This window comes from Colletes gigas, unplaced genomic scaffold (assembly GCF_013123115.1).
Source record: "Colletes gigas isolate AHSC1104 unplaced genomic scaffold, ASM1312311v1 Colletes_gigas_Sc00040, whole genome shotgun sequence".
Lineage (NCBI taxonomy): Eukaryota > Metazoa > Arthropoda > Insecta > Hymenoptera > Colletidae > Colletes > Colletes gigas.
The window spans coordinates 1598631-1617009 of record NW_025106669.1 but is presented as its reverse complement, the minus strand read 5'-3'; the positions used below and the strand labels follow the sequence as shown (position 1 = coordinate 1617009).

The following is an 18379-nucleotide window of genomic DNA, read 5'->3' as shown; positions in this document are numbered from 1 at the left end:
GGGTTAGGTCTGGAATAAGTCTGGGTTAGGTCTGGGTTAGGTCTGAATTAAGTCTGGGTTAGGTCTGGGTTAGGTCTGGGTTATGTCTGGGTTAGGTCTGGGTTAGGTTAGGTCTGGGTTAGGTCTGGGTTAGGGATATCCAGAAGATTACTACCGAGAAAGGATCTATTTTATTCTTTTACATATATATATAAAAGAATAAAATAACCCAGACCTAACCCAGACCTAACCCAGACTTAATTCAGACCTAACCCAGACCTAACCCAGACTTAATCCAGACCTAACCCAGACCTAACCCAGTGTAATTCATACCTAACCCAGACCTAACCCAGACTTAATTCACTCCTAACCCAGACCTAACCCAGACCTAACCCAGACCTAATCCAGACCTGACCCAGACCTAACCCAGACCTAACCCAGACCTAACCCAGACCTAACCCAGACCTAACCCAGACCTAACCCAGACTTAATCCAGACCTAACCCAGACCTAACCCAGACCTAACCCAGACCTAACCCAGACCTATCCCAGACCTAACCCAGACCTAACCCAGACCTAACCCAGACCTAACCCAGACCTAACCCAGACCTAACCCAGACCTAACCCAGACCTAACCCAGACCTAACCCAGACCTAACCCAGACCTAACCCAGACCTAACCCAGACCTAACCCAGACTTAATCCAGACCTAACCCAGACCTAACCCAGTTAATTCATACCTAACCCAGACCTAACCCAGACTTAATTCACTCCTAACCCAGACCTAACCCAGACCTAACCCAGACTTAATTCAGACCTGACCCAGACCTAACCCAGACCTAACCCAGACTTAATCCAGACCTAACCCAGACCTAACCCAACCTAAACCTTCATTTTGCAAACTATCTTCAACAACGAGGACGCAGGTAAAAAAGTTGTTCTTCTTTTAATTCTATTTAACATTTTATTATGTACGACACATAACGTGCGAGAGTATTTTTGTTTTACGAAAATAAGTTCATGTACAACATACTTATCTTTCTATACATAAATAATACATATATTACTGCGAGTAGTTACGTTTCCTTGTACTACAAAATCTCTTTTACGTATGTATTACGAGATCAAGCTATCTATATAATACATGTTCTTTGTTTAACGTAGCTGTACGACCAAAATAATCGTGTGTAACATTAAAACGTAGAATTCACATTCTTTATCAAGTTATCAGTGTCCGCAATGTCAACAAAGGTTTTTACGCCTTTGGATCGTACCGATAATATTATACGAGCACCATTTTCGTGCCACTTAACTTTAAGTAATACGCAACAGTCTTTTTCTAGATGTAACAGAATTGTTATAAAGCAGTCGAAGTGATTATAGGTTATTAACAGGTAGGAATATACGTACCAAGTTGGCCTCGTTCGTGTGCAGCCGCCAATTGATTGACAACACGTCTCTCTACTTCGTATTTGATCGAACGAGCACCGTAATGAACATCATAACCATCCGCCAACACCGAGAGAACCTCTCTGTCCCACTTTAATTCTATCAAATGTCTTTCTTTCGCACGCACCGCCCAATTGTCCAATTCTTTGGCCACTAATTTTATAAGCTCAGACCGAGAGAATGGTAGAAAGTAAACAATTTCATTTATTCTTCCCAAGAACTCGTCCCTTCGAAAATGTGTTTTCAATATAGGTTGTACCTGTAATGCGTGGTTTTAAATTAAGCAAACCGCAATGCACATATGCACATCGGACAAGTTAATGCGTACCACTTTATCCTTAAAGTTACGGGATATTTCGATTTGCTCCGGGGCCTGATCCTCGTCAGAGTTTGCATCGAGTCTAAGATTCAAAGCACGTACAGCTTCTTCTCTGAGCTGTATCGCATGCTCTGCAATTACTTCGCTCGCTAAATTCGACGTCATTATAAAAATCGCATTCTTACATTCGATCGTTTTTCCTTTACCGTCTGTCAATCTTCCCTAAAAAGAAATTAATACTGACAACTTGGATGGAATTTTCGATACAACATGTAAATCACGAAAGTAACGTTACTTCGTCGAAAAGTTGTAACAGAACTGTTAATACGTCAGGATGAGCTTTGTCAACCTCGTCAAATAACACAACAGCGTTTGGACATTTTTTTAGAAGCTTTGTTAATTGTCCACCATCGTCATGACCTACATATCTACACGTAACATTGAAATAAAGTAATATTTAAAAGTAATATAGTTTATATGATATAAGTATGATATATACCCTGGTGGCGCTCCAATTAGTTTTGCAACTTCATGTTTCTCCTGATACTCGGACATATCCAATCGAATGAATCCATCCTGTTTGTTTTTATGGATGTACGCAGCCAACTGCTTGGCTAATTCAGTTTTTCCAATCCCTGACGAACCTAAGAACAAGAATACCAAGGGATGTTCTTCGTCGATCCAGCCGTTCTCTTTCCTCCTGATAGCTACAATCATACAAAGTTTTACACAATTTTAATTTGTTTTATTTATTGAATAATACAAATCTTACTGGATGCAACAATCGATATAGCTCCTTCCTGTCCAACAATGTGTTGTTTTAAGCGTTGTTCTATTGGAAACCTACGGCGTTCTTCTATTTCCTGTTTACAATACTTAGTAAAAACATGGATGAAAAATAATACTATGTAGAAGAACTTTGAACATATATACTTTTTCCTTCATTATTCCATCGTATTTTAACGTATGTTTCATTAGCATTTCTTTGAGCTTTCCGTCCCTAGCGTATTCTACTGCACGGTGACCAGATTCGTTTTCTATCGTTGGATTTGCTCCCCCATCTAGCAATGCTTTTACGCAGGCCTCTGAATCAGCTAATACTGCATAATGTAATGGCGTAAAACCTTTAAACGTAGCTCTGTTGTTCAGACGGTCAGAAAATTCTTCTTCCCTTATCATGAGCACTGAAAGTTTTGAAAAGATATATATGTATTACAATATTACTATATTACATAATTATTACAATTTCTATTTACAAGTTATACCATCTAAAGAATGTATCCCCTTTTCCATAGCAGTTTTGTAAACATTGACGAACTCATCTGCTGCGTTAACGTCTGCGCCTTTCTTTATCAACAGTTTCAATACTTCTAGTTTTTCGTTGATAGCAGCGACATGTAACGCCGTCCAACCCAATGCATGGCGTGCATTTACATTAACGCCGTCTTTCAAAAGCTATAACCAAGAATCCTATTAATTATTAGTATATATGTTACAGTGAAACACCGAAATCTGGAGAATGTCGACTTTCACCGGTGAATGTCAACATTCACATAGTCGCTTAGTGTGTGTCCGAAATATTTGCTAAACACCCTTATTTCTGACTTACACCGGTAAATGTTGACATTCACCATGCACTAATGGTGAGTGTTGAACATGTTGGAGATTTATATTTTCTTCCCCGTAATTCAGTCGCTATAAAACGTCACAAGGGTGACGTGACTTTTTCGCGTCTGAGTTAGGTCTGGGTTAGGTCTGGGTTAGGTCTGGATTAGATCTGGGTTAGGTCTGGATTAGATTTGGATTAGATTTGGGTTAGGTCTGGGTTAGGTCTGGATTAGATCTGAGTTAGGTCTGGGTTAGGTCTGGGTTAGGTCTGGATTAGATCTGAGTTAGGTCTGGGTTAGGTCTGGATTAGATTTGAGTTAGGTCTGGGTTAGGTCTGGGTTAGATCTGAGTTAGGTCTGGGTTAGGTCTGGGTTAGGTCTGGATTAGATCTGAGTTAGGTCTGGGTTAGGTCTGGATTAGATTTGAGTTAGGTCTGGGTTAGGTCTGGATTAGATTTGAGTTCGGTCTGGGTTAGGTCTGGATTAGATCTGAGTTAGGTCTGTGTTAGGTCTGGGTTAGGTCTGAATTAAGTCTGGGTTAGGTCTGGGTTAGGTCTGGAATAAGTCTGGGTTAGGTCTGGGTTAGGTCTGAATTAAGTCTGGGTTAGGTCTGGGTTAGGTCTGGAATAAGTCTGGGTTAGGTCTGGGTTAGGTCTGGGTTAGGTCTGGAATAAGTCTGGGTTAGGTCTGGGTTAGGTCTGGGTTAGGTCTGGATTAGGTCTGGGTTAGGTCTGGGTTAGGTCTTAATTTACTCTTAAAAAGACGAGTTTGCTAATTAGAAAATCTAATTTTTCTTTCAGACCTAACCCAGACCTGATCCAGACCTAACACAGACTTAATTCAGACCTAACCCAGACCTAACCCAGACTTAATTTAGACCTAACCCAGACCTAACCCAGACTTAATTCAGACCTAACCCAGACCTAACCCAGACTTAATTCAGACCTAACCCAGACCTAACCCAGACCTAACCCAGACTTAAATCAGACCTAACCCAGACCTAACCCAGACCTAACCCAGACTTAATTCAGACCTAACCCAGACCTAACCCAGACTTAATTCAGACCTAACCCAGACCTAACCCAGACCTAACCCAGACTTAATTCAGACCTAACCCAGACCTAACCCAGACCTAACCCAGACTAAATTCAGACCTAACCCAGACCTAACCCAGACTTAATTCAGACTTATACCAGACCTAACCCAGACCAATTCATTGCTGATAACGGGGTTAGGTCTGGGCTAGGTTTGGGTTAGGTTTGGGTTAGGTCTGGGTTAGGTCTGGAATAAGTTTGAATTAAGTCTGGGTTAGGTCTGGGTTAGAAAAAGATCACGATTTACTGCAGTATCCATTTAGTATAAATTAGGGTATCGGAAAAAAAATTAAGAAAACGTTGCTTGCGTTATCAAAGCTTGTATATGACTGACAAAGCTGATTGACTCCGAGCAGAACGAAGGATTTGGCGGGAGAGAGCCAGTCGCTTGTTTTTTGACTCTTCTGTTTTGGACCTCCACCAGAGCATATCTGTGATTGTCGACACACACCGGAGAGGGTCCGAATGTACAACAATGTAATGAAATATTCGATCTTTCACCTATGTATTTGGTATCTGTTGACATTCACCGGTGAATGTTGACATTCTCCAATTTCGGTCATTCACGGTAACATATATGTATAACAAAATAGTCTTTGTATTTACCTTTTCTAATTCTGAGATATTGTCGTACTGCACTGCTCGAAAGAATCGCTTTTCTGTTAACGAATAACGAGATGTTACAGACTACTATTCATTTTGTAACATAAGAGATACATACCTGGTTTAAAATTAGATGCTTCGCAAAATGCTATGGTCAGGCCAAAGCCGCTCAATATAAATCCTAAATTCTTGTAATATTTCCTTCTATAGTTAACGTTATACGTATTAAATACTAACGAAGAATTTACATACTTTGGCGTAAACATAACTAATAATTTATACAATGGATAGATATGTCTTTTCAATCTCCAATAGAGTTGTACATAACCTCTACCATTTTGATACTGAATATTTCTCGACTCGCTAATTCTCTTTACATTTGGGTTAATAAAACTTAATAAAACGTTTGAATTTTTAGCATTTTTTATACTTAAATTAAATCGCAAATTATATAAACGTGCCATTTTATACAAATTTGACAGATGCTTGTGCGTTCAAACCATGTGACTTTTCGAGAATCAGTACACTACATAACGTTGCTTGTTACTAACTTATCGATGCGTAAAATCATTGAATAATTGCCAATTTTTCTTAGAACCGTATTATTTATATTAACTATATATTTTTAATTCTGTTATTTTAAGAAAAGCTATCATTCGAACATTTTAGAAAATTTCAATAATGTGATCCCAATCATTTAGCTCGAATTTTTGTTTAAAAGTATATTTCGTGTATTTCCATACAATGAATAACAATTTTATAGATAATACGAAGTTTACATAAATGTAAAATACAATATCAACGGAAATGAAAACGTTGAAATACAAAATACAATTTCGTCGGACTTAAATCATCGCAAAATGTATATTTCTATCGAACGTATGAAAATTCGTTTTCACGACACATTGGTATATAAACCAATCGTTCTCGTCCACAATGTGTACCTAAAAAAAATTGTAAGAATATAAATAAAAATTCATCGTTACGATCCGATTTTCATTTACGGATCTGGTAATTTATTTCTGGTGACTTCTGCTTCATATTGATCCGTCGGTTTCCGACCGAGAGAGAGAAAGCAGACGTTATTCACGGAAGAAGATTTCTACGGCGCATAATTCCAGAATGTTCCAGAGCGACCGTCTGGCCAATAGGAGCCGGTCACCGCAGCGCCACGATTGGTGAATTCGCAGCAGAAGTTAGCAGAAGGAAGTAATCACAGTCACCGTGCGGAGGGCATTTCGTTCAAGTCTATTGCGTGATCGGGGCCAGAAACAAGGGAGATTTGTGAATTTAACGTTCACTGTTAATTACAAACGGAAAATATAGGAACGTTCGTGTGATCGTTCTTATATCGAATCTCGAGGACAAACATCGAATTCACGGTCTAAGATCGACGACTTTGTTCAGTGTCGTGTGAAGAAAACCGTCGAACCAGTTTTATCAGCCATGGCTGCTATGTCCGTGATCGGAATCGACTTTGGCAACGAGAGCTGTTATGTGGCCGTAGCACGCGCGGGCGGCATTGAAACTATAGCGAACGATTACAGTCTACGGGGCACACCGTGAGTCAATTTTATTCGAACGATCATTTGCTAATTCTTTGCCCAACGGTGTCCGATGCCGGTGCGCACCGGTCCTCGAGTATTCACCTATTCGCGAATCTTACCGTGGAAATTTACGGCGAGAAAAAACAGAAATGGGATGAAAACAACGAACGATGGAATGTCACGTGAATCCATCAATAAGAATTCGCGGGCGATTATTTTATCGGTGTCGTTTATCTCGAAAACGTTTTCTCTATTTCGATATTCTCGCTTTCGCGTTAAGCGCAAAAAAGGTCCATAGTTGTGCGATCGATTAGCTTATTTGTTTACGAGACGATTTGGATCAAATTTTTTTTTTTTTTTCTTATTCTAACAATATTTCACTTTTTATTCTTCGTACGAGGAACAAAGAAATTTCGATTTTTAAAAAAAAATGATCCGAAAGTTAGAAATTTATATGTTTAATTTCATTTTTTGCAATGAAACACATTTGTTCTATTTCATTTTCTTCCACGATAGTTTTAAAATATTCCAAATGCACAGATAATGATAACAACAAAGTTTTTTAAGAAATATTATGCTATTTGTATTAATTGTAAGTCGTTGCAATATCGGAGATCTTTGTATACATATATAGATATATAACTTAACCCCTTAACGCTCATAGTTTTCAGGTTAACCAAGAACGATCAGTTTTCTTTATCAAATTTGTTTCTAAAACTGCGGTTTTCCTTAATTACAATGTCGTATCCAAAGGAAAACAAATATTATCGTCCCTTGAACCGTTAGATCAACAAATATTGCTTTTCAAAGCGGTCAGACTCGGGGCATGAACGTTGAGGGGTTAACGCACAGTTTTTTTTTAAAAAACCGGCCAAAAAAGATCAATTACAGCAGCGTATAATGCAACGCAGCTCTAATTATCTCGAGCGTCCACGGTTTAGCTAGTTTAACGCGTTCGAATAAACTCGATGGTTCGTTAAGGGGTTAAGCAATGATTTTGGTAAATTAAACGATACTTCAAGATTAATTTTACATTATAGTTTTTAGTAATCTCATTTTATGACCTCGGATACCTTTATTTTAAAACAAAGACGTGTACGAACGATAAACAACTTTTTCTCATCATTCTTTTCGTCTAATATACATAAAATAGTAGTTGAAACATAGTTTTGGTCAACGTAACGTGTACGCACGCCTGTGCATAGTAAAATAATCATTATAGTTTTTAGTAACCTCATTTTATGACCTCGGATACCTCTATTTTAAAACAAAGACGTGTACGAACGATAAACAACTTTTTCTCATCATTCTTTTCGTCTAATATACATAAAATAGTAGTTGAAACATAGTTTGATCAACGTAACGTGTACGCATGCCTGTGCATGGTAAAATAATCATTGTTTTAGCCTGTAAGCTAAAAATTATTCACAAATTTCACTAATATTGGAACTAATAACTTGGTTCTAGATCATGCGTAGCATTTAGTTGGAAAAATCGAATTCTTGGCGTAGCCGCCAAGAATCAAATGGTAACCAATATGAAAAACACTATTTTTGGATTCAAAAGATTATTGGGTAGGAAGTTTAACGACCCGCAAGTACAGCGAGAGATTCAAATGTTACCTTTCACGGTAACTCAGCAGCCAGATGGGGGTATCGGTATACATGTAAGTTTTTAACACAATTCTAGTGTCTTCCGATAACGTTTGTCGATATTAGAAACTTTCAACGCAGTATTATAAAATAATTATAATGATACATACCAAAGAACAACTTTGTAATTATTCTGTGCTGTTTTAATGTTATTTAGATCCCGTTTAAGATATATGCTATTAATGTTCTTTTTAATGTGACTAAATTCAATAGTAATCTTGGCATTTTGCCAGGTTTCTCACGTTTATGGAGTCTCGTATCTTATTTATATCTCTATAGAGCAGTTAAAACACGATGAATCATATCGCCTGTGATTAATAGATCATACATCGTAACAATGGTAATGATTAATGATAAAGGTTTTGTTTACATTCGTTGACAAAATTTCAGGTACAATACTTGGGAGAAAAGCACATATTTACACCGGAACAAATAACTGCGATGTTGTTCACAAAATTAAAAGATATATCCGAGGTTGCTCTTCAAACTGTCGTTAATGATTGTGTCATTTCCGTTCCTTCTTATTACACACAAGCTGAACGTCAAGCATTGCTCGACGCTGCAAGGATCGCAGATTTAAACGTTCTTAGATTATTTAATGAAACAACTGCTACCGCTTTGTGCTACGGTATTTACAAAGAAGGGTTACCATCGTCCGATGCGCCCCCAAGAAATGTAGTATTTGTCGATTGTGGATACGCCAGCCTACAAGTGAGCATTTGCGCGTTCCACAAAGGAAAACTGAAGGTCAGTAACAAGAATCAATCTAAATTAAACTTCTGAATTGAAAGTTAATTTCAAGAAATATATTTCATAAATATTGTTCGCAGATGTTAGCAAGTTCAGCGGACAGTCAATTAGGTGGCAGAGATATAGACTCTATTTTAGCAGAACACTTTTGTAAAGAGTTTCGATCTCGTTACAATATCGATGCGCACACCAATCCGCGTGCATACTTAAGGTTATTAGGAGAGGTGGAAAAGTTGAAGAAACAAATGTCAGCAAATTCAACGACGCTTCCTCTTAATATCGAGTGTTTCATGGATGAGAAAGATGTACACGGTGACTTGAAACGTGCTGACATGGAGGGAATGTGCGCGCATTTATTCAAACGCGTGGAATCAACTTTGCGGCAGTGCCTTGAAGATTCTAGTACGTTTCGCTTTCTATAAATTTCAAAAACAGTAAATCTCTCAACTCGTAATATTTTTTTTTTGTAGAACTAAAATTGGATGATGTACATTCGATTGAATTAGCGGGTGGTTCTACCCGTGTTCCCGCTATTAAACGAATAGTTGAGGAAATGTTTGGCCGTACCGGGTCCACGACACTGAATCAAGATGAAGCTGTTGCTCGTGGATGCGCGCTACAGTGCGCAATGTTAAGTCCTGCAGTTAGAGTCCGTGACTTTGCAGTGACCGACATTCAACCATATTCAATTAAACTAACATGGGATGCTAATCAAGGCGAAGAAGGGTACGTTAACCTCGACATTTACATGTTGTTCAAAAATGCTTTTCTACCTCGTTGAACGAAAAATTTGATTTTTTACGAATGCTTTAATCTTCCAGAAAATATTAATACAAAATTGATTTTTTTTACTCGGACAGGTAGAAAAGCCTCTTAATTATATTTAAGCGTTGAAATTTTTTTAAATTTTATGATACCTATTATTTTAGTGAGATGGAGATTTTTGGACACAATCATCCTGTACCGTTCTCGAAGATGTTGACATTTTATCGATCAAGCCCATTTTCACTCACTGCTAGCTACAGTACACCGCCACAGTCGTATCCCGAAACACACATTGGTATGCACGTGATTTTTATTTTCTAGTAACTCGTAATATCCTTGTATACTTGACACTTTACCGACCGGTAGCGGTCGGTAAGCGTTCGTCGGTAAAACAGTTGATCAATACGCTGTCGGTCGATAAGCGTTTGGTCGGTAAAGAAGATTAGTAGGCTATCGGTCGGTAATTTGTTAATAATATCTTTTTGTAGGTGTGTTTGTAATTAAAAATATTAAACCGACGCCGGAAGGTGAATCATCGAAAGTGAAAGTGAAGGTTAGGGTTAATTTGAATGGAATCCTCACTGTTATTTCCGCGTCGCTGATCGAGAAACGTGAACTCACGCAACAAGAAAAAGAAAAAGAAGAGGAGGAGAAACAGCAGCAGCAACAACAACAAACTCAACAGAATAACATGGACGTGGATCAGCAGCAAGATAAAAAGGATAAGCCTGATCAAGAAGCGCAGGCCAACGAACCACCAGCACCTGAGGTACGTAATGATTTCGTTTATTCAAGAAAGATAAATAATTCTATGCACATGGAGAACTATTTTCAATTAACTTTTATGCAAGAATGGGTATATTCGAATGATATTGCGATTTAAATAGTATGTATATACACATACACAGGGTGTCTAACCTAACGTAAGACACCTAAATATCTCCATCGACTTTGATGATATGGAAAATATTTTATATGCAATTTGAGTGATAATGAGAGTTGAGTATGTCGTTGAAAACATTTTTCTTTTTTCTTTCTTTTTTTGCTGGAATTTACAAGGTTATCGATACTTTTTTTTACATATGAGTGTATTTTATTTCGCTGCATCGTGTAACAAATAATACATGTGCAATAACCTTAAATCGACCGTTGACTTTGAAAATTCCAACGAAACTAAATTTTTGTCCAACTCGCAAACTGCTGACGAAACAATTATTTCATATTCTAAATAGTACTCGATTAGGTATTATCTAGGAAGTTTGGTCTTGAAAATAACTAGTTTTAAATGTTCCCGTACACAAAATCATTTTCATGATTTTCAGTCCGGTAATTTGGAAATTTTGCATTTAAAATTTATTTTGCAAGATGAATGAGCTGAACAATCGTGCTGATATTTTTTTACATATGAGTGTATTTTATTTCGCTGCATCGTGTAACAAATAATACATGTGCAATAACCTTAAATCGACCGTTGACTTTGAAAATTCAAACGAAACTAAATTTTTGTCCAACTCGCAAACTGTGCAGACGAAACAATTATTTCATATTCTAAATAGTACTCGATTAGGTATTATCTAGGAAGTTTGATCTTGAAAATAACTAGTTTTAAATGGTCCCGTACACAAAATCATTTTCATGATTTTCAGTCCGGTAATTTGGAAATTTTGCATTTAAAATTTATTTTGCAAGATGAATGAGCTGAGCAATCGTGCTGATATTTTTTTACATATGAGTGTATTTTATTTCGCTGCATCGTGTAACAAATAATACATGTGCAATAACCTTAAATCGACCGTTGACTTTGAAAATTCCAACGAAACTAAATTTTTGTCCAACTCGCAAACTGTGCAGACGAAACAATTATTTCATATTCTAAATAGTACTCGATTAGGTATTATCTAGGGAGTTTGGTCTTGAAAATAACTAGTTTTAAATGGTCCCGTACACAAAATCATTTTCATGATTTTCAGTCCGGTAATTTGGAAATTTTGCATTTAAAATTTATTTTGCAAGATGAATGAGCTGAGCAATCTTGCTGATATTTTTTTACATATGAGTGTATTTTATTTCGCTGCATCGTGTAACAAATAATACATGTGCAATAACCTTAAATCGACCGTTGACTTTGAAAATTCCAACGAAACTAAATTTTTGTCCAACTCGCAAACTGTGCTGACGAAACAATTATTTCATATTCTAAATAGTACTCGATTAGGTATTATCTAGGAAGTTTGGTCTTGAAAATAACTAGTTTTAAATGTTCCCGTACACAAAATCATTTTCATGATTTTCAGTCCGGTAATTTGGAAATTTTGCATTTAAAATTTATTTTGCAAGATGAATGAGCTGAACAATCGTGCTGATATTTTTTTACATATGAGTGTATTTTATTTCGCTGCATCGTGTAACAAATAATACATGTGCAATAACCTTAAATGGACCGTTGACTTTGAAAATTCAAACGAAACTAAATTTTTGTCCAACTCGCAAACTGTGCAGACGAAACAATTATTTCATATTCTAAATAGTACTCGATTAGGTATTATCTAGGGAGTTTGGTCTTGAAAATAACTAGTTTTAAATGGTCCCGTACACAAAATCATTTTCATGATTTTCAGTCCGGTAATTTGGAAATTTTGCATTTAAAATTTATTTTGCAAGATGAATGAGCTGAGCAATCGTGCTGATATTTTTTTACATATGAGTGTATTTTATTTCGCTGCATCGTGTAACAAATAATACATGTGCAATAACCTTAAATCGACCGTTGACTTTGAAAATTCCAACGAAACTAAATTTTTGTCCAACTCGCAAACTGTGCAGACGAAACAATTATTTCATATTCTAAATAGTACTCGATTAGGTATTATCTAGGAAGTTTGGTCTTGAAAATAACTAGTTTTAAATGGTCCCGTACACAAAATCATTTTCATGATTTTCAGTCCGGTAATTTGGAAATTTTTTATTTAAAATTCGATAATCGTGCTGATACCCCATTCTTCCATGAATATTATTATGTCTAATAGTACATCAGAAGCATTTGTAACTCATTATGTAAGAATGTTGCGTAATTCGCTCCATTTAATGTTCCATTTATAAAATAAGGACCAATCGTCTGATCATTCAAGATGCCACACCAAACATTCACAATTCACGGTGTATCGGTCGGTAAAACAGTTGATTAATACACGCTATCGGTCGGTAAGTGTTGGTCGGTAAAACAGTCGATTAATATCGGTCGGTAATGTGTTAACCATTTCAGTTTTCTACGGACCAGTAATTCATATTTCTCAATGTGATTGATGGGCAATGCCTCATCAGCGAACAATTTTCTTTCAAGAAATGATTTACCATTTTCAAAATCTTCTCCATGAAAATCCAGACGATGCTTAATTTTCTAACAGAAGTTTTCGCACCATTTCTATACGAAACATTTAATCGCATTCACAGAATTCCCAGACGTTGTTTGCATTTGCAATTTAGATAGATACAAATTTCGTTTTATTGTAATTTTTAGTGTCAAAGATCAATTCAAGGTTATCGTTACATATCTGGAAAAAATATGAGTAATCTTGAGAACTCCCGCAGGAAAAAATGAAATATTTCTATATCATCAGAATCGTTGAAGATATTTACTCGATTTTGGGTAAGATACGCTGTCTATGTATTCCGTTGATATTGTTCACCTTTGACCGAACGATAATGCAAATTCTACTATTGAGCTGAGATTTTACTCGTCCAAGGTTTAAATGAAAACTCAAGTAGCAAATAAGTGCGAATTAAAATCACCAGATCCATTCTATTCGAAAGAAATTTTTATAGAAGTACAAAATTCATATGTTTTATGAGTGTCTGGTGCATGACTATGTGAGTTTGTTGTGGTTTAGGTGAGCATGGATAAAACACGACGGAACTCAAATGCTGATGATGGTGGAAGAGGTTCGAGGGGTTGTGCCCCTTCCTACTCCTCCAGGATTCGCTCTTGGTTCAGCTCGGTACGCGACACACTATCATTACTTGGACCCATATGCATATGTTAACCGAAACACATGCAATGATTTCTGACATACGCCTTAGATCATTGCATTGTTGTAATTCTTAACACGAATACCTTTTTATGCGCAAAGATGACATAGACCTTTTATTTCTTTCATCACGTCAGCATCGTCAGTCATCTGTTCTAAGATCATTGCGGTTTAAGTCAAATACAAATATCCTGCATGATTGTAATAACTACGTATTGCAATTTTACACCGATACATCCATATTTGATATCTGTTCCTTTTTTATTTAAGAAAAAAAAAAAAGACAAACATGTATCATTAAGTTGCGTTAAAAGCATAAAATAGTAAATCAACTTCCGTCATTTCTGTTTATTTCAGTTCGTTTAAATGTTAAGGACATAAAAGCATAAAATGCGCAATGCAATTTATGCGTCACTTATAGAAGCTTGTTACTTATCGTAGTTCTCTTAGTGCATGACATTTAGTTATATTCAGGGTTCTTAAGTCTGTGTCGATTTCTTCTGCAAACTCGGATAACTATGAAAAAAATATTAACTGAACTAAAGTAGTTAATTCCAATCAGATAGAAAATGATATTTCGATATATTCATAGATGCAAGAATATGCATAATTTGATTTCGTAATAACTGTTTTTATGCATATGGGTCCAAGGTACAGCTGTGTCACGCCGTGCTGTCTGTCTTTGCTCTGTTGTTCTTTTCACTGGGTCGCAGAAGGAAAAGAGACAGTAATTTTTAGTAACGGAACAATTATCGATACCTCAAAATTGTGAAGGCAGGCAATGCGGTTCGGTTTTCCATTCGTGCCAATAATTTCAACAATATTCTATGCGTGCATATAGTTTTTCCTTCTCAACGCTTCGAAAACTTGAAATTTAGAGCACCCACGAATTGAAAACTGTTCGCATAAAAATATCCCCCACTTTCTCCCATTATTACCTACCTTCCAATTTAAATACATGTGTTTCGCATCAAATATTTCTTTTGTCGATACGTGGGCATTGTTATCTTTCTTTTATACGTTGTAATTTTAAGTTACATCAACAACGATCAATAATTTCAAAATTAATGTACAAAACTGCGAAATTTGATTCGCTTCGTCTTTCGACGTTAACCCCTTACCATATATATAATAATTTTTGTTCATTTTATTCTTTCACCTTCGTCATTCGAAAAGAACTTAACGTTGGACAATTAATGCGTAGTATATATTTGTTTTTCAGCATGAATTTATCTTTATTTTATATGTTAAGCTTGTAATTATTAGTATCTACAAACAAAAGAACTTTTTTTTCTATTTACATGAAGAATTCATGTAGCGTAAGGGGTTAAGCATTTTGTACATATGTTTCACACGTTTACATAAAAAAAAGAAAAAAAGTATGCGACAGTAAAATTATTCATAAACAAGGAAGGAAAAGAGACAGTAATTTTTAGTAACGGAACAATTATCGATACCTCAAAATTGTGAAGGCAGGCAATGCGGTTCGGTTTTCCATTCGTGCCAATAATTTCAACAATATTCTATGCGTGCATATAGTTTTTCCTTCTCAACGCTTCGAAAACTTGAAATTTAGAGCACCCACGAATTGAAAACTGTTCGCATAAAAATATCCCCCACTTTCTCCCATTATTACCTACCTTCCAATTTAAATACATGTGTTTCGCATCAAATATTTCTTTTGTCGATACGTGGGCATTGTTATCTTTCTTTTATACGTTGTAATTTTAAGTTACATCAACAACGATCAATAATTTCAAAATTAATGTACAAAACTGCGAAATTTGATTCGCTTCGTCTTTCGACGTTAACCCCTTACCATATATATAATAATTTTTGTCCATTTTATTCTTTCACCTTCGTCATTCGAAAAGAACTTAACGTTGGACAATTAATGCGTAGTATATATTTGTTTTTCAGCATGAATTTATCTTTATTTTATATGTTGAGCTTGTAATTATTAGTGTCTACAAACAAAAGAACTTTTTTTTCTATTTACAAGAAGAATTCATGCAGCGTAAGGGGTTAAGCATTTTGTACATATGTTTCACACGTTTACATAAGAAAAAGAAAAAAAGTATGCGACAGTAAAGTTATTCATAAACAAGCTTATACTAATTAAATTTAATTATCAATTTGTGTTACGTATTATATTGCGTTTTTTTCTCTTCTCTTTTTTAGGGAGACGACAAGGGTGAAGATGGTAAAGGTAAAAAGAAAATTCCTATTCGTACTATCGACTTACCAGTGGAATCCTATTCGTGTGGACTTTCTCAACGCGACTTGGATAACGCAGTGGAGAAAGAGGTACGTTGCAATAGCAATTGTGATACACGTACACATTTCAACCAAGTTTTTATATATTGATCGTACATTTTAGAGTAAAATGATTGCTGAAGATAGACAAGAGAAAGAACGAGTCGATGCTCGCAACGCATTGGAAGAATACGTTTACGACTTACGCGCTAAACTATCAGAGGAAGATCAGTTCGCTACATTTGTTACGGAAGCAAACAAAGAAGCACTTTGTCGTATGTTGGAGGAGACAGAAATCTGGCTTTACGAGGAAGGCCAAGATTGTCATCAAGAAGTTTATTCGAAACGGTTGTCACTCCTTCAGGTGAGTCGTGCTTAATTTCTATTCGATATTTAAATAATGTAAAATCAGTACGTAACCTATAATCAGTTTTTGTATAAGGTAAAATATGATGTTTGTAACTTGAAATAATGTATTTATTATTGTTATCAGTCCCAAGGTGAACCGATCAAAGAAAGGCGAATGGAGTTCGAAGGAAGAAATCATGCGCTGGAAGAGTTGGCGGGGGCTTTACAACTAGCTAAAAAAGGACTAGATCTGATCAAGGCGTCCAGTGGAAAGGATGATAAATATTCTCACTTGACGGAGGAAGAGGTGAAGAAGGTTGAGAAAACTGTACAGGAGAAATGGGCATGGCTCGAAGAGAAACGTGTACTTCTTGCTAGCACAGACCGTACGGAACAACCACCAGTCACCGTAGCACAATTGCGCGCAGAAAAACAGGTATTTAATGCACACGAAGTACTGTAATCATCTTTGTTAACACTTTACCGACCGGTACCGGTCGGTAAAACAGTTGATCAATACGCTATCGGTCGGTAAGTGTTGGTCGGTAAAACAGTTTATTAATACTCGTTCTTGCTTCGCAGTCGTTGGATAATATCGTATTTCCAATTCTAAATAAACCAAAACCGAAAGTCGAGGTCCCAAAGGAAGAGAAACAACCAAAAGATAATAAAACTAACGAAGATCAGAAGAACAATCAAAACAGTCAAGGCGACGGTCATCCTCAGGCCAATCAACAACAACCAGCGGAAGAAGAGATGGACCTTGAGTAACAGTCATCCCATTTCCTATGTTTTAATACTATTAAATCTATCATGATTAAAATAATGAAAATTATTTCATCATATAAGCCATCTTTATCATGCCACAGAAGCACCTGAAACGTTTTCGTTGGCACACGCGATTGATTTTTCTTTTTCTCTCCTTTCACTGTTATCGATGTGATAAGTTGACATATTTAAGGGCAAAGTGTCGTTCGATACAAAGTATGTTGAAAATTGAAGAAATTTTTTCAGGCCACGAGCCTGTGTATTTGTTCCATTTTACTTTGACGAACGTTATTCCATTTCAATAAATAAATGTTATAAAATTTGACACGTAACTGAGAATGCTAGATAAGAAATTTCTCTTAAAGGTGTTGTTATCCCTTGGTGTTAGTTTAAGTATAAAAGAATGACAATTTTCTTTGCCACATTTGTACATTTTCCATTTTAATGCAAAATAAACCACCGAGAACGGTGTTTAAAACAAAAATACGTCGCCCTATTTTTTCCGAAAAGATATTTAATCGAAAAATTCTTCAACTTTTAATGTACCGTTGAAGTGTAACAAAATTTTAATCACTGGAGTCCTTTCGAAGAAGATCTCTCGATTCGATTGCCGGTGGAAAAGATCTAATACTTTTGCGAGCTATAATATTTAGGAGAGACGCTAAGTTAGAACTAATGAACTAAATTAAATTGTGAAGTAGTTAATGTCGCTGGCGATCTTATGTATTTAATGATACAATAAGCATTCATTCCAACACTTCCTTAGGCCGACAGCGAAATATCCTGTCACACGAACTTTTTGTTGCATTTATAATACTTAAATAAATTAATATTTCATTAATGAAATTCGTCGAAAGCTTGTTACAGGATTTGCTTTGCGGTACCATCTCAGTGGCGTGTGTGTAACCGGGGCTACAGATTAAAATTTATGTACATTTTATAAACGGAAGTTTTGATGATACGAAATTTCTAAAAACGAAATTCTAGTTAGATGTATAACGTTGTACATAATTCGTAGCCTTTCGTAATGAGAAAATGTCCCCCTGTTTTGATTCAATTCCGTACAACAGAAATAATTCGAAGCGGATCACAGCCTTTTAACACTTTGCCGACTTTATCGGTCGGTAAAGTAGTTGACTAATACGCTATCGGTCGGTAAGTGTTGGCCGGTAAAGAAGTTATCGGTCGGTAAAGAAGTTATCGGTCGGTAATGTAAGAA

The 18379-nt window shown here is 36.2% G+C and overlaps 2 protein-coding genes across 3 annotated transcripts; one reads left to right on the top strand and one right to left on the bottom strand.

The window, feature by feature from the left end:
• Window positions 1-1026: 1026 nt before the first annotated feature.
• On the bottom strand, window positions 1027-5578 carry LOC122402817 (caseinolytic peptidase B protein homolog). The gene is made up of 10 exons (XM_043405932.1): window positions 5168-5578; window positions 5053-5105; window positions 3011-3200; window positions 2679-2929; window positions 2518-2608; window positions 2245-2452; window positions 2041-2173; window positions 1755-1967; window positions 1388-1685; window positions 1027-1316 (listed from the first exon to the last, which is right to left on the bottom strand). Exons 1-10 carry the CDS (start codon window positions 5511-5513, stop codon window positions 1171-1173), a joined length of 1929 nt encoding a protein of 642 aa, XP_043261867.1. The 5' UTR covers window positions 5514-5578; the 3' UTR covers window positions 1027-1170.
• A 689-nt stretch (window positions 5579-6267) lies between these two features.
• Window positions 6268-17578, top strand: LOC122402851 (97 kDa heat shock protein). 2 transcript variants are annotated; one of them, XM_043405992.1, is made up of 12 exons: window positions 6268-6611; window positions 8064-8262; window positions 8639-8995; window positions 9079-9400; window positions 9469-9724; window positions 9928-10058; window positions 10252-10532; window positions 13651-13758; window positions 15970-16095; window positions 16169-16408; window positions 16538-16828; window positions 16975-17578. In XM_043405992.1, exons 1-12 carry the CDS (start codon window positions 6496-6498, stop codon window positions 17161-17163), a joined length of 2616 nt encoding a protein of 871 aa, XP_043261927.1. In that variant the 5' UTR covers window positions 6268-6495; the 3' UTR covers window positions 17164-17578. The 2 variants fall into 2 exon arrangements, with proteins under 2 accessions (XP_043261927.1, XP_043261929.1); XM_043405994.1 differs by lacking the exon at window positions 13651-13758.
• Window positions 17579-18379: the final 801 nt, after the last annotated feature.